This window comes from Tetrao urogallus (assembly GCF_951394365.1).
Source record: "Tetrao urogallus genome assembly, chromosome: 15".
Classification (NCBI taxonomy): domain Eukaryota; kingdom Metazoa; phylum Chordata; class Aves; order Galliformes; family Phasianidae; genus Tetrao; species Tetrao urogallus.
The window spans coordinates 14552248-14572985 of record NC_136828.1 but is presented as its reverse complement, the minus strand read 5'-3'; the positions used below and the strand labels follow the sequence as shown (position 1 = coordinate 14572985).

Genomic DNA, 20738 nt, shown 5'->3' with positions numbered 1-20738 from the left:
CTCAGCACACTGCCAGGAGCTGAGGTTTTACAGGTTCACATCTAAAATGCAAAAGCACTGCATTTTCTCCTCTCAAGCCCTCCTGTTACCTTGCCATCCACTTGATTACATCAGCGACCCAACGTCACAACTCCCCAGGCAGAGTGGTGCACGAGAGAAAAAACATCAGCAACCTTGCTACTAGCGAAACAATTCACCTGTTACAAAACCACAGCACCTGCTTTCATCTTCACTCCATGTAAAAGCCTCATACTTTAATATCCCAAGGCATTGTGCATATGGCCTACTTGCTAAATCAATGCTTCTTAAAAATGGAAGCTTATTTCACTATTTTTTTCATCAGTTTCAGGCTTAAATGACACTGTCTTCAGTTAAAATCTCTCAAGCCTCTGCTTTAAATACATAGCGACACTATGCACAAGGATGAATAGGAGCAAGTGCTGTTGTCTACAGAAACCTTGCCATGTTAGTGACAACAGTCAATATTCAAAACAAAAAGATGTTTATGTACATCCGCAAGACAGGGTGCCTGCAACATCACAACCGTCCTCCACCTTTATCACGGGGAAGGTCAAATTCTTTCACCAATCTTTACTCAAGGAGACTGATCCACGTAAAATAATAAATCACAGAAATGCTCTCTGTGCCTCTTCTCTGTGAAAAGGAATAGCCACATAACAGAAAAACTATTCTCTTCTTCCTGAATTTCAAGATGAGAGACAGAAAAGCCCTACTGCATTTTTCAGCTCTGCCAAAGTGAAGGAGTTTCATAACTGGCAGTTAAGCATCTTCATCTGCCTTCTGGGTCCATCTTGGAAAAGTGAAAGATCTGACAATTTATTTCAATAAATGCAATAACCGCTGGCATATAGAGGAAGCACTCTTACAGTATTTGTTCATGGTACAGCTCTCTCCATCTTATTCTGATTGCAGGCAAATCACAGTATTTTGCTGTGGCTTGGAAACACATCCAAGTTTATTTCATTGTAAATATTTAATTAAAACATTAAAAAAATATGGAGGGAATACAGACACAGTTCTGGTTTCTAGATTCTGCGCAGCTATTACAACATTAACATCCATAACATTCAGGGAACTACATACAGTGTATAAGTATATAATCTTTTTTTTTTTTTTTTTTTTTCCCAATGTTTTGGTTTTTTCTTTTCCCTGCAAGATTCAGGATTAATGAGCATTTAGCAAACCCAAAATAAGTGAGATGAATTGCTCAAGAAAAAAAACAAACAACTAACCAACCAAAAACTGTTCTAACGCCCCATCCTGTGTCTGGGGAAGCATGCTCTCTCTTTATCTGTCACTTTATCTAAATTTAAGAAGAAATAGAACTTAACAAAAGCCGAACTCTGTTAAAGATATTTTTTCTCCTTTTCCTGACATGAATTCCTATAAGCACTACAGAATCTAACAAAGCATTACTGGTTCTTTGTTAATACTAAGTTCACTCATGATAATACCTAGATTTCTATTCTTCCAGGCCAGCAATTAGCACGTGCCAGCTGCAACAACGTCTGTAAAGACCAATTACTCAAAATGAAAGAGAAACTGCTGTATTGTAACAATTCTCCCTCTGCAAATACAGAAATTGGGAGCAGAAGGATATGAGTATCAGGTTTCCAAAAAGCACACCAGTGGCGATTCAGCTGAACTGTTAATGCTGCCAGTCTTTTACACCACAAGTACAGAAGGCAGTAGCAGCGTAGTCCCAGACTGCAAGACCACCATTGCTAAATTAAGGTCTCTTTGTCTTCTCCTTGGAAGGGGAGAGAGAGAGAAGCAGATTACTTTACTTAACCAGTTAAGCAAAGGGATCACTATGGAATCACCCATGGGTGAAACATGACAGTTTTTTAAGGTAATGGAAATACTACATAGGAGATTAGAACATGATCCCCAAATCCACGATTAAGAGGCCAAAGGGAGGATTAAATTATTGCTATGTGATTTTATCTTTAATTATACTAGAAAGGAACCATTAGGCACAGTAATTCTGGCTGTTTGTATGTAACATAGGAAATTTTTCCTTAAGTAGCACTGATTAAGTTGGAGGTAAATCATAATAAAGGGAACGGAGCATTTTGAGTTTCTGTGGGAAGTTTGAGTAATCACCCATTAGTGTAAGCAGATATCATTTACAGTAACACACTGTGAGAAGCAATAGTTTTGAAGGACTTAATACATGGACATAGCCTTTGGTCACAGAGCAAGTTTACAGGCATTCAAATACCAGAGCTTCCAGCAAGCTACCCTTGGGGAAGGGACAGCGCCCTTACCTAGTTGGCAAATTCTTCAAACACCAGGAATAAATAAATAAGACTGTATGGGAAAGTTTTCATAATGTGTAAAATGCTGCAAAAGCTCATTGCTCAGTCAGCCATGCATGGAGCTTCTTGCGGAGGAGCAAAGTCCTCCAGGCAGCGAGCAGCCCTGGAGACAGCCTGACCCATGCACAGATCCCTTTGACTGTGCTGTACCTACGATTTATTCCAGCTCTTCTAGAGGCTGCTCATTTAAGGTCTCCTAAATGAAAGCCCACAGAAAAGCGGGGCCTTGAGTATCTGGCCAGACTTGACACTAGGGCAGAGAAGGTGAGATCTTGGCTTCGACAAGTTTTAAAGCAAATCGTAACTGAAGGAAGTATAGGAAGGCTGCTGCCAGAGCAGTTCTGCTACCAAGGAGAAAAGGACAGCATACAAATTAGATGTGCCTGTGCTTGGAAGGAATCCATAAAGCCTTGTTCTTGGAAGACATTCTGAGAAAGCTAAAGAGGCAGTCTGCAATTCATTAAAAATAATGTATGCAGAGTAATAGGCCATAGCTAGAAATGTCTGAGAACAGAAGCATCGATTTTACTTTTTCTTTTGGGCCTCTACTTCATTTTTAAGAAGAACTGCATTGTGCAAAAGACTAACAGTCCAGATAATATGGAGAAAAAAAAATATGGAGACAAAAGAGGTCATATTGCAAAGAGACATAAATGTCATGCCCCATAAAGCCATTCAGCCTGCCTTCTGATATGCTGCACTTTATGCAAGTAGCACTGGGCAGACACTCAGAATCAGTCCTGGGTGCTGTTCCAATGCCAGAAGGTACCTGAGCTCAACAAAACTGTTAATTAGCATCGTTGCTGAATGAATGGTCCCAGCCCTCTTTTCAACACTTTAGAGCAGGTAATTGTGGCTATTAAAGGATCTTACATTTGATCTCAAGGCACTGTAACAAATTGGTGAAACCCAGCATGCTGCATTCCTGTTAATGGGTGAGGGAAACAGTCCAGGTTTGAGAAGTTCCTCATATTCCTGAAACATCCAGCTTACATCCAGAAGGTAAAGGTATGTAAGATAACTGCTTCTTATTTGGATTTTAAATAAAAAAGCAAAGGAAAATCCTTAAGCCAGAAACATCAGTCTTTAGAACATTGCCATTGAACAATAACACTGCATGAATACAGATACTGGAAAGAACAGTTACGTATCGGACTCAAAATAGTGTCCCAGTGATTTAATGAAAGACAGAGCCAGAGTTCAGGGAACTGTCATGGGATAATAATCATTCCACTCTGTGGCACCAGGGCAAACATGACCCACCTTTGTTTGAAAAAGACTGAGAAATAATTTAAATTTAACAACTCATTTTTATTCAGTGGCTTTTGTGAAAAGGGTTGTTGATCTCAGTCACTTTCCAGTGACAACATTACAAAACACAGCTCTCAAAGAGAAACTAATAACAAGCCTCATCAGGAAGGCCAAAAGGGATGAAGGGGATGAGATGTTCTCTGTAAGGTATGGCACTTCAGCATGAGGTTAGGGCACACCGACAACGAGGAATATAAACAAACACACCAACATGAGCACTGCGGATATAAAAGGTGCCATGACTAATTCGTTAGCACCACATTTATAAATTAAACAGAGATGAGGTATCACAGGTATGGAAGACACACTGAATTACTGCTATTCAGTTTCTAAGTACTGGCTATTCAATTTCTAAATACTGGCATAACTACATGAAAGCAAGTGTTCCTAAACATTAGACAGCTCTGGAAATGTTCCGAATTTGCCCAGTTTCACAATCCTTGAAAATCTCTAGTTTCACTTCAGCGCTGATCAAAACTGTACCAAGTAAGATAGCTTTCAAAACATCAGATCTTCATGTTCATACTTCTCAGCTTACCAATTATACAATGCAGCCATTTTAAAGATGAAGAGAAATTAATGAATAGTAATAAAATATAAGCCACAAAAGGAATTGTCTAGGAGCTAAGACAATTACTTCTATTTTTTGTAAATTCTGAATAAAAGCAAATAAACTGTTCAACAAGGCATTTATTGAGGTCACTTTCTTTGTTAATGATTGTAGCAACTGGACCGATCAGTATGATTACAACAAAGGTGTAACAACAGAAGGATCAGCATGATAAAAAGGTGCAATAAGGAAAGGAAGAAGTTTGCTCACCTGTATCAGAAGATATGAGGTTCGCAAGGGAAAACTTCACCAAGGAGGGACGTCCAGGCAGAGATCCCAGCCCAGTGACAGTCACCCTTAAATGAGGTCTAAGAGAGCTGCAGCCAGGCTGCACCCCTTCCAACTGCACAGCTGCATTGCTCCCACCTGTGCTCCCAGAGCTGACCGGGTCCTTTCCCAGGTGATCAATCAGTGGTTCAGGCCGTGACTCAACTGTTACCATACAATGATTCACGCTGTGGATGTTCCTACTGTAATCAGAAGAGTTGAAAACCTTTTATTTTCAACTGACTTAGAAGCAATTAGATGGGAACATTCATAGAATCATAAGGTCGGGAAAGACCTCCAAGATCATCCAGTCCAAGTCCACCTACCACTACTATTTCCCCACTAAACCACATCCTGTAGCTCAACCTCTAAATGATTCTGGAACATTTCCAGGGATGGTGACTCCACCACCTCCCTGGGCAGCCTGCTTCAATACCTCACCACTCTTTCTAAGAATAAGTATTTCCTAATATCCACCCTAAACCTCCTCTTGTGCAACTTAATGCCATTTTCTCTTGTCCTGTAACTACTTATGCAGGAGAAGAGGCTGAGCCCCACCTCACCACCAACTCCTTTCAGGGAGGTGCAGAGAGCAATAATGTCTCCCAAGTCTCCTCCAGACTGAACAATCCAGGTACCTCAGCTGCTCCCCATAAGACTTGTGTTCCAGCCCCTCCACAGCTCCACTGCCCTTCCCTGGACACACTCCAGGGCCTCGATGTCCTTCTTGTAGTGAGGGGCTCAGAACTGAACACTGTACTCAAGGTACAGCCTCACCAGAGCTCATCCTTCTCTTTCTCTTCGCATGCTGTAGAAGGGTGACATATGCCTATAAATTTGCCTTCTCAAACCAGAATCCTGGAAGCAAGTACAGTAGAGAAAAAAAAGTGATCAGCAAACTCCTGGTGCGACCATTCTGGACACAGCTGCATCAGGGGCGTATCTCATTCCTGCAGCTTCAGGGTTGCTCAGCGCTGCCATTCTCTGGCAGAAACAAAAAAGGTATTGTATATACATTTGCTTCCCTGTGTGGTACATAGAAATAGCAGCATAACTGGCTCCTGAAATGCAGCCATGAAAAGGAACAAGGCAAAAGGATAAGTAAAGCTCCTGTACGAGCTTTAATGAGAACAAGTGCCGGGTCCTGCACTTCAGTCACAACAACCCCATACATCACAACAGGCCTGGGGCAGAGTGACTGGAAAGCTCACAGAGAAAAAAGATCAGGGGGTATTCGTTGACAGCCAGCTGAACACGAGCCAGCAGTGTGCTCAGGTAGCCAAGAAAGCCAATGGCACCCTGCCTTATATCAGAAGTAGTGCAGCCAGCAGGATCACCCCTCTGTACTCAGGTCTGGTGAGGGTGCACCTCGGGTGCTGTGCTCAGTTTTGGGCTCCTCACTACAAGAAAGAAATTGAGGCCTGGCAGCTTGTCCACAGGGGGGCAACAGAGCTGTGAAGCACAAGTCTTAAGGGGAGAGGCTGAGGGAATTGAGATTGTTCAGTCTGGAGAAGTCTCACGGGAGGCATTATTGCTCTCTACAACTCCCTGAAAGGAAGCTGTAGCAAGGTGGGGGTTGGCCTCTTCTCCCAGGCAGCTAGTGATAGGATGAGGGGTAGTGGTCTTAAGCTACACCAGAGGAGGTTCAGGTTGAACATTAGGAAAAATCTATTCTCAGAAAGAGTGGTGATATACTGGAACAGGCTGCCCAGGGAGGTGGTGGAGTCACCATACCAGGCGTTCAAAAAAAGGATAGATGTGAGACCAAGGGACATGGTTTAGTGGGCAAAGTGGTAATGGGCTGATGGTTAGATCATCTTAGTCATCCTTTCCAACTTTAATGACTCTATGATACTGTGATACTAAGATGTCCAGGATAGAATGAGGGACCCAGAAGGCTTCCCTGTCCGCCCTTCCAGCATTAGGAGCGAGGAGGTAGGTGAAGGCTGTGCCCTTCTGCACATGCCTGCAATGATGGAGAGTGCTGGGTTGGGGTGTGTTGGTGCTTGAAGCCTGTACTGAGGCAGGCTGAGCAACAGACCTTGGATGTGCTGACAGGGAGAAGAGGTTTGCCAGCACCTCTTCACTTCCAGTCTTGCCTTTTTGGCTACAGCCACAATCCTGAAGAGACGGCAGAGCCATCTCCAGCTGAGCTGGCTGCTCCTGAACCCAGCAGGCCATCCCAACAGTGATGGCAGAGGTTGTTTTGGAGCCAGTGCTCTTCTGCCTGGCTCAGGGTCCCTGCTTGGTCTGGCAGGGACCTCACTCAGTGCCAGCAACACATCTGGACACTGGGACAGAGCAGGGGATGAGCACAGCTCCAGAGCCAGTTATCTTCACTCTCCAGACATAAAGTAGAGACCAAAGAGTTAGGCTGAATGTATTTTCACAGATTCTGGCATGAGACTGTACAGACAACTGCAGCGAGGATGTCTTCTAGGGAAAGCAGCACTGACAGCTGTAAATGTGAAGAGAAGATACGGCTGAAGATGCCACAGCATCAAGTGGTTATTCTCTGTGCAGACTGTAAGGAGAAGGAGGACATAGAAAACATCTAACCTAAGGTAATGTAGAACAGAAATAACAATAAAGAAGCAAAGGCTCTAAGAAAAACCCAGCAACACAGCACAGAAAGAAATGCAGATTTACCTCTAGCATGGCAGGATGAAACAGGATGATGCATAAGACATTATGCAGCAAGACCCCTGAGACACCAATCCAACAAAATGGTCCCAGCTGTAGCACTTGCAACACTGATAACAACAACATTTATGTACACACACACACAAAGGAAACATTTAGTACATCTATGGCTCACAGCACAAGCATTCACACTAGCTCACATGCTCAGTCTTATGTGACTAATCCATTCTGACTTCCATCCCTGGATAGGTGAAAGCTTTTTCTAGCTTTCCCTTCAGCTTCGCACCTTTAAGACTGTTCTTGATAAAGTAACTTGCCTATGACAATGCAGCCTTCTAGGCCTTATTCTCTGAGGGGCAGAGTGACCTGTGCCTCTCCTACTGGAGTTACCTTGAGAACTGCTTTCAGTGAAGTATGGATAAAAATATTTGCATTTTGGAAAAAATTGCTAATGACATGAATAACATCAATCTACATTCAGGCAGCTGAAATCTTTTAAAAGCTATGGAAGTTTGCTTCCTGAACACACTAGGATTTTCCTGTATTTAAACATACTTCCATCTTTGCTCCTTTAGCACTCCACAAAAGGCTGCTGAAATGCAGAAATAGAAGTAGGTCAGCGTTATGCTGCACGTCAGTGTATGTGCGTGGACATTACTGATGGCAGAAGCTACAGAAGAGGAGGTTCTTAAAATGATAGCAGGGCTCAGACAGCAGCTATCACCATTGCCTTTTAAGTCTAACAGTGAAAAATAAAATGGGAACATTACTGAAATGCTAAAAGGGAAATAACATTCCTGTTGATAAAGGACAGCCCATGTCTTAGTTACTGAAATATTTTTTTTTCCTCTCTTTACTCCACTCCCTTCAATGTATCTGAATTTTCATTATCAGAAGACAGGATCAAATATTGGGAAGGCAGAGGAAGTCACTTAGCAGGCTTCTGCAGGATCCTTAAGCTAATTTAAAATGTTAAAATTAAATAAATGGCATCTAGTAATATGACGTTCATTTCCTTTCAAAACCACCATTTAAAATAAAATTTAAAATATAGGAGTAAGCCCCTTCCATAATATATACATGCGTGATCATTTGAGGAAGGAATACAGTTAAAAAAAAAAAAAAAAGTCAGATATTCCACTTGTAGCTGAAATCTGAAATGTCACCAATAGCTATTCCATTTGAGAGTAATGAGAAAGTTAAAACCAGAGAAAATTAAGACCAGAAGTAACTGGCCTGTGAGCAGTGTCAAGTACACAGCAAGAGTTAGAACCAAGACAATCAGCCACACACTGGTGACAAGGCAGTGATTAAGAAGACCTGTAAATTCTGTAAGTCAACAATGTGTGCCTCTTTTTAAATCATGGAGTTTTCCAAGTATGTTTTCTCTCTGATGAGAATTTCAAGCTCTGTAAACAGGATTGAACTTTCAGACCATCTATCTGCAAGGTATGACGATAACCAATTTCCCATGCTGCACGGTTGGAAGTGATTTACTTGAAAGAAAATGAGTTGGACACTAACCAGATTTCTATTTACCTTTATATACTTAGACTGCTCTGCATGCATTATTATATTTCAGGTTTCACGTCACCGGCCTAAAGCAAATGAGATGGGATAAAAATAGGAGAGAAGGAAAAGATGTATCAGACTTATCCCCCAAACACAGCATATTCTTTTTCAAAATAAACCATTTGTCTGATCTTCTCTTTTTTTTCCCTTAAAAATCTCGCATATATTTGGATAAAACAAAATTATTTAAATAGGAAATAATTTGAAGCTAGCAATTATTGAAATAGCACCACGAACACTATTATAAAGCAGCCAGATGTTTAACTATTATTCTATGAGGGTTGCTCCAAAAGTAATGCCTCCTATTTTGTGATGTTAGCCCATGATGTCAGAAGCAGCTGCTGTGGGATGGCAGCAGAGGTTGAACCTTCCCACAAAAGGGAACACCACAGTATTTTGTTCCTGAATTGGGGAGCACGCTGTCTTCCATCTACAGAGACTTGTTTTATTTGCCTTTACTCTTAGGACTACCATCAGGTATGCTGAGGAGACCTTGACCTTTTTGACAGTGACCACTTAAAGCCCCCATTCCCCACCTGACTTTCATTAAACCCAAAACAAGAAGAAGGAAGATCAGATATTATGCTATTTATATATATATGCTGGTTAAACCAGTCTCATGTCACAGTACTCCAGTGCCAATTGGCAATGCCTACAAACTCAGACAATCACGTGCTTTAGCATGAAATTAATTGCAGAGAGCATGGAGAAAAGGGTGACTGGGGCTTGGACTCAATGATTTCTAGAGGTCCCTTCCACCCCTACAACTCTGTGATTCTGTGAACACTCCATGACATGTTGTTGCTGTCTGGTCCACTGCGCAGGTAGGCTGTGGAGCCCCCATCAGAGGCATTTTAAAAATGGAATTCCTCAGAGGAATATTAGATAAAAATGATAGTCTTTTGAAGAGTTAGTCATTTTTATTTCCTATAATGCTACGCAACAGGATAACATGCATCCCACTCAGTAATCGGTAAATTTTGGTCCTCGTTGATCTAAAAGATAACCAATTACAGCTATTTCTCTAAAACAGGACTTCAGAGTGCACTCTGTGAGTTTTTATTTGCTTAACAGTGACTAACAAAATAAAAATGGCACCAACATTAATAAGACTTGCACATGGGCATCAGGGAAGAAGATATAACAGGATACTGCAGCTTGACGGCTGCACAGTGATGCATTTTTATCTCCAGAGAGACTCAAAGACTGAGCTAAATTATTATTATTATTATAAGGAAAAAGCACACTCTTCTCCGCTTCTGGGTCCGATATGTAAGGACAATATATGCCACTGGGATAAATTCAGGTGAGATGCAGACTTCAGTTTCTCAAACCCCACCTTTGCTGGATTATCAGATACTGAAATTAACCCAGAGTGCTGAGCAGCTTCCTCAAATATTCACTTCATCTCCACCTTTAACTCTTCAATTACTTTTGCCAATGAACAATGTGAAACACCTGCATGCAATTTGCTACCTACAAGCTATAGTGCTTGGGGATCAGTAAGCTACTGCTTACACATAAATAACAAATATGTAATAGACAGTAGCATGTTTGTTTTTAATTTAATTTGTTTTTAATTTTTGCCTAATCCTCCTCTTCTAAACTGTTAATACATTAGGACAGCCAATGAACAATCTAGCGGAATGCCTCAACTGAGGGAATTTTTAGTATATTCAGCTACATGAGAAGTTAGACTTACTTGTGGTCCACCATCATTACAGTAAGAGAACGCAACAAACATTTAGAAAAACATTTAGAAGAAATACCAAATATTACAATGTCATCTTTCTTCAATAAAAATATGCTTATTGTTGAAAGAAAAGTAATTTAAATTAAAGTGATAAACTATCAAAGTAAAGGAGCTGAGCTGGTTGGTACATCTCAGCAGACTTTACGAGAAGGTACTGTTTCATTTGCAGAACTATTGATACCTCACGGGAAAGTGTTAGGAACATTTTTTCTAGGCAAAAAAAAAAAAAAAAAAAAAAAAAAAAAAAGCCACCAAAAAACTGCTCTGTAAGTCAAATTTGCTTAATTTATTTTTTTTTAATTTGCATGGCTAAGGATATTTGCAGTGCTTAAAGTGTAGGTAACTGGCGGGTTTAATCAATTTTGCAACTCTGCTACTTGAGGCAAAAGAAGATGAAGAAAATTAGAAACGTGGGTGGGAGAAAGAACACAGCACTACTCCTCATCCTCCCACAGCTTGAGCATTAGAAATTGATATGAAAGCATGGCCCTGGTATCTCACGAGTTCATCTGCTTATTGCTTTCTTAAAGTTTATAATCCTCTGCTTGTGAAGGCTCAATGGGTTGCTCTAGAATAATATTAAAATGTCACAAATCCTATCAGATGACTGTAAGTCTCAGGTTGTGAGTAACTGAAGGGAAAGCACACCTTTACAGGATACAAAAATAACCTTCATAAAAAGAGACAGGGTGTCACATAATAAAGGTCTACATGGAAAACCAATCTCAGAATGCAGTGCTTTTGCAATGCAAGAGCTCAGAAAAAGAGTGTGAGTGCCATGGTACAGCACTGAGGACGAGAGAAATGAAAAACAGGGGAATGAGGCTTCCAGCCAGTGATATCCCGCTGCCACCCTCCTTGGATGGAAATAAAACTGCCAACCAATTTCACAGAACTCTGTCCCTACACACTTGGAGTCTGATCAGAAACCAGGAGCCCAAACCTGAAGCATAATAAAGTCCCCATCTCCTAAATCAATGTGTTCACATAAAACGTGGCACCATCACTGGGATGATTTGGTTGCCAGTTCTTGGATTAACTGATACACAGAGATGCAGTTGTCTCTTTTCCCATTTGTAACCTGCCACTGGCATGACATTTTTATATACATAAATAATTCCACAGATTTAAACATTAAGTGGCACCAGCACATTCAGTAGAAAAGGGGACCTTTCATAGGGACATTATGTATGCTGGACTTAGGTCCCTCGCTGGACTCAGACTGCCACAGCCCTTCTGAATTTCTTTCATGTTTCAACTACTCCAAAATTTGCTATTCAAAGAAAAATATCAAACAGTTACGTAGGTAAGAGTCTGAAGGATGTACACAGAAAAAATAAAGAGATGGGGACCTGTACTGTAAAATCAGTGCTATCCTCATTTGCACTGAAGATAAAAGCACTGAAAATTAAAAGCCCATCTGTTTTCGAGTGTGTGTTGATAGCACTGCCTGCATCTGACAGCAGTACAGCACTGCACCAGAAGGAAATGGCAGTTTTGCCACTTATAAGCAAGGCAAGTGTATTGTTCAAGTGACAACAGCACTCTGAGTGCAGGGCTTGCCAAAATGTCTCTGCAGCTTACCTCTCCTGGCAGGAGAAAGTCTGCCTCTAAGTTACAGACAGAGGGCAGAACACTGTGGATTTTGTGACCTGGCTCCTTGACCTTCTTTCCTGTGTCTGAATGAGCAAGAGATAAAGGACTAGCTAAAGAGCTAAGAGACATTATGCCATCCCATCTCTTGCCAGTTTTCAACTTGAATCAATAGGCCTTTCTGGGGTCAGTCAGCACACAAACCTGCTGACTCACAAATGCTTGCAGCAGGGGTTACCCTTCACTTCTTTATGCTACACGCTGTCAGCACAGTCCATAACACCATTTTCATAAGGAGTTTAACACCTTTTTGAATCTGACAGTGTAAATGAAGATGTACCTGGGCTCAGCATTTTTCTATTTCAGTGAAAAATACTCTTATCTTCAGAAATCTGCTGGGGATATCCATGTGTGTAACGGTATGCAACCTCTACCACAGGACGCAGCAAAAGACCAAAGACTCTAACTATGTAGGAAATGAGTAACAAACATCACTAGACATCAGGAAGCCGTGCGACATTCAATGGCACACAGGAGAATAAAGAGCATAACAAGTAGCATGGGGCTACTCCTACAATTGCTAGATAGGACACACAAAGGCAAAAGACAGTATGTTTGATGACAGGCATTTACACTGTAGACTGTCACTTCTATTAAACAGAAACATTTTTTTGCTGAATGAAATGCCATCCTACTCATCTCAGATCTTTTATGTGATGGTGATTAGACAGGGAAGTTGCCTGTGTTAGAAGAATGTTCTTATGATAAAGTGCAGAGACAGGAAACTGGCTAACATAAAATGCCACAAAAAGTATATGTTGCCTCAGAACTATCATGCTTAGAAAAAATATGACTATTCACATGACTTGTGCATCACTGATCAGAAAAAAAAGAGCCTGTGTACTATAAGGGACAGAGACAGGGATGACTTGCTGATACAATTATATGCACAGAAACACAACTCTATGTGAAAAACTGAAGGTAGAATTTCATCTCAAAAGCTTCACTGCAAGGCAAGCTTGCAAAGACTGTCAGATGAAGAAAGACTGAAAGGAGCAAAAATATTTACTTTAGAAAAAGAGGAATAATGGAAAAGCAGAAAAAAAAAAGTATATAAGGTAATGAATGGCACAGAAGCTGGATTTGGAGGATCTCTTCTTGCTAATGATGATTGCTGATGATTGCAACAGTTTTCGACCTGAACTTCTACCTGACTGCAAAACCTTTTGCTGTAGATTGTAGCTAACTTACCAAGAGCTGAAATACCGTCTTATGACTATGTGGAGAACTGGATCATGAAGATTTACAGCAGTTAAGAAAAAGTGAATTTTAGAAGAATTTGACAGGAGCATTGTTTTGGGCCGTAGTTTGTACTGCTGTATTTGGGCATTACCTGCACTGCTGCTTTTGGAAGGGATAAACACGCACCTCCCAGAGACTATTACCCTGGGGGCTCATGCGCCTTCTGTCAGACATCTGATACTTGTCAGAGAGTGGCTACTGAACTGAACAGGTCAGAAATAATATGTATATATCTACATTTCCACAAACAGTGCATTATCTAATGGTACACAGCCTGACTTTGAGATATCATCTATTGCAGAGCATACCTTTTACTGCTCCTGCATTTATGATCTGGACTTGAATAAAAACATCCTTTAAATATACAACTAATGTTAAATCTGAAGGAAGAAGTAAACAATCTAAAGAAAAAGGCAATGAAAATGGTAAGTCAAGAGCTATGAAGAGAGAGGATAAATACAAATTGTTCAGCTATAAGAAAATGCACACACACACAAAAAGGATATGTCAGTGTTTCTGCCCTGGGACAGATAAGGGATGCCAAAGTAAGTACTGAGGTACTGAGCTTCACCCCAGCAGAAGAATCTGTTCCATTAATAGTCTTATTATCCAGAAAGGAGTCGGCCTCACAAGTGCACATTTAGAGACACAGCTGAGATTTTAAAATCCCACAGCTTTGATAATATCTGGGATTCAGCAGCAAACAGCACCCACACTTTTAATCGGTGAGGCTTTTAGGATTGAGTGTTGACCAATACGAATGCAATGCTAGATGAGCTGGTTTTTACAATGATACACTCAAGAGCAAACAGAAAAATACACATGTTGATACAATGCAGTTTTTGAGAGGATGGGGGCAGGTTTTTCCTGGTAATCTCTAATTGCTCAGGTCTACCCTGTTTTCACAACTGTTATTTTCAGTGTGAGGTAGTTCAGGGCATGTATTTTTGTCTTGAGTATCTGCAAATCTTCAGCTATTGTAATATTTTGCTTTGAGTTCTCCTTTTTTTCTTTTTTCCACCTTGTGTGAGTGGTAGATTGTGTTTCTGCAGTGCAAATTTCCAGTATTTCTGTATGTAGTGTAGGATAAGTTGTTTTTCACAAAGACAGCAGTTGAACAGAGACTGGGGTGTTTTGACCTGCACAGAATTGGCACAGGCTTTAGGTAAGGTAATTAGGTAGGGTAGGGGAGAGCCTAACATAGGACAGAACAATTTTTGGAAACACTGTCCTTCTGTTGCCATAAAAAGTACAGAACATACCTAGAAACAATAGCTTGGCAGCAGACGTTGTAGGAAATGTAACGTAGCAACAGCGTAGGGAAGATTGTGAGCCAGAGACACTCAACCAATGAGTGGCAGGAGGACCCAGTGGCTGTGTTGGACCCAGGCTATAATGGAATGGATTTCACTGATTAGGTGAGCAATTCTCCCTTTCAGTAGGGGGTGTGCTACCATTACTGCAGTAATGAATAAGCTGCTCTCCACAGAGATCTTTGCCTGATTAGAAATTTTTGATCTTGAGAGCGTTTCTTACACTTATGATCAGTGAAGACTGAAAACATGTATGATTCAGATTTAAGCAGGTGAATATAACAAGCTACTAAGACTTTAGGCCCTGGGAATCAAGCCCAACGAGAATCTCTCATAAATAGGAATCTTTCTTCAATATGTTCACTGTGCCGTGGTTTGGCCTTTTGCTCAATTTACTTTACGTACTCAATCGAATGAGTTATTTGAAGTGTGCTTTTTACATGGAGACTTCATCTCATGTAAGCAGCTGGATGCAAATGAGTGGCAACATGTAGTCAGTGCAGCAGTGAAAGCACGACTGTCATTAATTTGATTGAAATTCTTAATTTAGAAGAGTTCTGGGCTTTTAATCAGAACAGAAGTCAAAGACGATCTGGAAATGAAAGACATTTTCTGGCTTTCTCTTAAAGCTCAAAAAGAACCTAATGCAGTTTCCCCAGCACATTTCTGGGATAACTCTCTTCATTACCTTTAGAAAGGTGACTGAAAAGAAGTGGTAAGAGACAGAAGACAGAAAAGCAATCCTGGTTAACTACACCTTATTTACACTACTTTTCCAAATCCTCCACAGTTGCAAGTCACTTTGGCAGTGAGAGCAGAAATCCTGGTGCACACAATTCTTTTATCATAGTGAAATCATGATTTTTCAACAGACTGAACAGTAAGACCTCCCTCAAGGCAACTTCATGGTAGTGTTATCTGCAAAGTGCTGATTTAGATCTACTCAGAACAAAATGGGCGAATGTAGTGGTTAAAGGCTGCCACTCTCCTTACGTTAAAGGTAATGCCTCCATCTTTCGAGTTGCCATTACAGCCATGCCATCACTATTCCTCAAAACCAGAGAGCCATCTGAAGGACAGCTGGTCTGGACAGAGTCGTCAGCTGTATTACGTGTCCAAGCTAAGTTCTCAATTATAAAGGAACTACCACAGAATGGACTGAGCAATGACTGAGCAACAGTTGAGCAATGACTATCGGGCAAGTGATGGCATGAAGCAGTAACTGGCTTCTGGTTTTAGGTATGACTGCTACAGAAAAGTTACCTTTATATGAAACTGTGATACCTACTGCCAAGGAAAAGGGGAAAACATAAGGATGTAGAGTGAGCTTTGAAGAATTTCCCTAACAACAGTCATGAGCCAGAATTGCACATTCAGCACTGTAACCATATCTACAGCACAGAACATAATGCTGTGCAAATAACCAAGATCATCCAGGTATTAAAAGCAGTACAACCATGTATGCACAGCAGCCTGCTGGAGTCAATTTAAAGTACCTTGGCTATTTAACTGCACAGAGGAATACTACTGCCCAGTATTAAAGCAATCTTGGAATAAATCAGACATTTTGGTTTATACGCTGAAGTTGTAATGTTTGTTTTAGTGTTCAATTGTTTTGAAAACTTTGTAGTTCAAAAATCTTCTTTATACAAAAGTTAGCATGTACTACTACCATCATTCATCACCTTTAGTCATGATATGTGGTCTGAACCACAGATTTGCTGTACCCTAACTTCCACTTTGTAGTAAGTAGTGTTTTCTTGCATTGAATCTCACAACATAACCTGTTTAATCTATAGTGGATAACAATGTTAGAATCTTATGACTGATCTTTTTTTTTTTAATGCTTATGTATTTGCTTTATTAATACAGATCCACCACAGATGAATAATGTTATGCCAACATCCCCCCTCCTTCCTCAGATGGCACATCAACACTCATATCCCAGCTTGGGACAGATCACAAACCCATACGAGCAACAGCCCCCAGGCAAAGAGCTTAACAAGTACGCCTCCCTAAAGGCAGTCGGTAAGTCAGTAACATCATGCATGACTTCTGCTATCCCACAGCATGCTGCATTTTCTGCTGTCAGTTGACATTCTGCTTCAGTTAAAAACGAACTCTTGCTCTTTTTGACTGCTTCATTACAGAATTTGTCCATTTTCATATCACGTTAGTTGGAAATGTATAAAAAATGAACAGGGGATCTACAGTTAGAAAATTGTATATAAGAATTGGTGATCATATGCATATGCCTAAATATTCATAAGAAAACATGACATACCTTCACTATTTTCAGTAAGTTTCACCTACACTGTATGGCGTTCAGCTCCAGTTCTATCTGCCCTCAACATGCCTATGTGCACACTTCAGTAGGTATTTTCCGCATCTATCAGTACAAATAAGAACAGTATCAGATATGTTGCAGATTTAAGACACCTGCTGAGTACTTGGTAGAGGAGACAAACTTGAATGCTTCAGAAGTAATAGCTTTCACACATTTTCTGCAGAATGTGCATTCACAGATCACCAGATGAACAGGCCTTACAATGCCCAATGATTAGTGTATCACAAGGGTCCTAACAAAGATCCTAGTGTTGGCTTTTCTTCTGCTACTGGTTAATGTTATACAGTATTATTTAATAGAATGAGGAAATGACTTCAAATAAACAGTTATGGAAAGAGGACAATGGTTGATAAACACAGCAACATAACTTTCACCTTAGAAGCATAAATTCCTTGTACTTTTCAGGAGCTGTAAATACTGGCTGCACATCATGCAATTACAGAAAGCCTTTCTCAACTTACATGTTGAGACTCTGATGGACCACAATTAATAAAGAACTTCTCAGAGTTAGCTAGTCAAGCTTTTGATTCCAGTGAATTTTCACAGGAAATATAAAAAGTCACTGCATTGTTATCCACACTTATCAGCAGAAAACACTAGAGATGTTTGAACTTATACATTCAGAACTCTTCTCTGGCCTTACACAACCAGTTGGAGACACTCAGTGTTTAACTGCTTCCAGACTTTCAAGGCCAGATTCACCTCATGAGCACCTCTCAAGATCACAAAGCAGTTTTCCCAAGGTCCCAGCCAACCCAGGGCTTGGGATCATGCAGACACCAAGCTGGCCTCACCACACATGGCAGAATTCATTCCGGCTTTATAAGACCTCTGAGAGAAAACAGTAACTGGCCCACATCAGGCTCACCATGCAAATATAACCTGATCACAACTCAACTTTTCAACAAGTGGACACAGACTATGTTCACCGCAGCCTGGTATTCGTGTCAGAGGGCCACGACATTTTTCACATAATGCCATTTAGAGTCAGATTTACTGAATCACGTAGTAGGTTAATGAGCCCATAAATTTACATTTATAGATAGCAGCTAGAGGGTACATTCAGTTGCCACAACAGAAATTTATTAATAAAGGATACATTCTGTATCTCTTCTTGCATTTGAGGAAAACCACATTCATTTAAGTGCCTCTCAATCTGCACAATCCCATTGTTCAGTTGTAGTCCAGCATGCTTAATTCTCTTTTTTAAGGAGGAGGTGGGTGGCAGCAGAAGCGTTCCTATAGGCTTCTAGCAACTGGAGTTGTATTATATTAATATCACCCATCATAATGTGGCCACAACTGGTAAGAAGTTTAGATAACTTTAGATAAGTTTAGGTAAGTTTCAGCTTAGATAACTGAAAAAGTGATGTTTTACCAGAGGCAGCATTAAATTAACTTCCACATAGTTGCTTTCTTCTGAACTACAGGTGTCCTAAAAATTTGGCTATAAAATTTTTGAAGTGAGCCACTTATGACAGCTCCTATGAAAATTCAGATCATGGAAGTAACACGTCAGAGTATTCTTGGTTCCGGATCCCATTCAGGATCAGCATTAAACTCAGTATCTAAAGCTGAAATGTTCCTGAAAACAAGAGACAGCAGTGCCACTGGTATTAATTTACATCGTGTTACTGAAGGAGAATAACCAATACCTTGGAGGTCAGGCCAAGTTGACTCCTAAGAAGCTATTTATAAGTTACATCCTATACTCCAAGTCTTACAGCTTAGCAGGGTGCAACACAGTGTGTGCATTGCAGAGTGGTTGATTCAGCACAACAGTGGAAAAGAGAGCTGAAAAGGTCAATATGGATGCTTTTTATTCAAGAAGTAAAATGCTTTTATGTGAGCCACTTTAAACTACACACCCAAATCCTTACACTCTCAATATAAGAGAGTATCTTCCTCAATTCGAAGTTATGAATTTACTTGTTGCAGCTTCCAGAATTCCTTAAGTACTGACCGGCAATCATTGGCCAAATTTACCTTTTCCTCTTAGCATCTGCTACCATTTACATCTCTGAATAACAGATGGACATTCTATACTTATTCTATATTCTCAGATGAGTGCTTTAAGAGCAACGAGGGAATAGTGAGCTAAGATTTATTCGTTGATTTCCTCACTGCAGCAGAATTTCTCACTCCTTCTACCTTAACACATACATCACCAGGGAGCAATTAGCAGAAGGCAGAGAGCCCTTGTAAATGAGACGCAGCAACATGCATTTCCCAAAAGAACAGATAAGAGACCCATCTCCTTGCATCCTTAGCCTACCTCTGATTTGCTCTTGCACTCTGTTAATCCTTGAGCTGTCCATTTTTTCAGCTAGAGAATTGTTTTTCACTTGTGCTCAATTTCTCCCATAAGGGAATATCAGAGATTTTATCTGAGGGAAAAGGGTTATCAACCTCTTACTTAAGCCTTAATCTTACTTAAGATTAGACCATCAGAAGTGGTCACTGTTTGGATATTTCAATATTTTGGTCACCTGAGATGACTTGATCCTGGTTTCCTTCAGTGCTTTGCAGTATTTGACTATTTGTGTTAAAACTGACAAAAGTGTTCACTTCTGCACAAATTATTCTTATTTCCAGTTCATTAACCATGCTTTTACTCTATGCTTTAATGGTTATTGTTCACTTAAGCAATCCTGACATGCCCAATGCTACAAGTGGATGGAGATCCTGTATATAAACACCCCTATGAAATTCAAACCCCAGGGCATACAACATTAGCTCATCACAAATTCATATAGACCTCATTTGGATATTCATTCCAAAAGCATGTACAGTTCAACCTCAAGCTCCATTCTGCTAAACTGTAAGAGCTGGAATCCACCTGGTAGCTTAATAAGAATTTCTGAGATCTCAGACCAGCCTCAGTATCCCATGGTATTAATCATACCTGTTCAGTCACACAGCCAGGCTCACTAACAGTTAATTTTCTTTCCCAAGTTTCACAGAGCACAAAGTGATCCAATTGTTTTACAGTCTCTAGCAAAAATAATACCCCAAATCCAACATTTTAAGCTGCACAGGACTGGAAGAAAATATCACTTAGTTGCCGGAGTGATGCATGTGAAAATTGAGAAAATAAATATTTCTGTAACTTATTATGACTTTTTATTTCTTTTATAAACTTCCTTTTTCCTCTCTCTTACCCACACATGCATACTCAAACATCTGAGGAACTGACAGGGCATGACTTAATAGGAGATGATCAGTTTAATTTTTTGCCAAAGGAAATGCAATGGACAGAATTCCTACCTGAAATTCTAACTGATAAAACTGTCAGTGATGCTGGGAGCTGTAGTCTCCTGTGGAATTAAATCAGATGTAACTGATTTAATACAGTGAAACTGAAGGAGAATATAATTAGGAGCAGTCTCACCATCACATATCAGAGCATACAACTCACAGCATTTTTTGAAACTCCACAGTTCTCTGATCCCAAAGGGAAATTAGACAGTGCCCTAGCTCTGCTTGCAGCTGCAAAACTCTGACGTGAGATTCTGCAAGTCTGATACTGAAAGAGTAAATATGTACTGTTTAGGTCACTGCTACTATTGTAGATAGTATTGCAGCTACTGGGACAAGCCAACAGCTCCCTCAAAAAGCTGAAGAACATGAGAAAATTGTCCAGTCTGTTTGCTCTTTACATCTACACATACAAAGGAAATCACTG

At 40.4% G+C, this 20738-nt stretch overlaps 1 protein-coding gene across 1 annotated transcript in view; it reads left to right on the top strand.

Moving 5' to 3' along the window:
- The window catches only part of SHISA9 (shisa family member 9), a gene marked incomplete at both ends in the record, with an annotated part of 157266 nt that overhangs the window by 123755 nt on the left and 12773 nt on the right, over nucleotides 1-20738 (top strand). The window contains one exon of the mRNA XM_079543133.1: nucleotides 16579-16734. Coding sequence (XP_079399259.1) covers nucleotides 16579-16734 — 156 coding nt within the window. The remainder of the gene's footprint in view (nucleotides 1-16578; nucleotides 16735-20738) is intronic.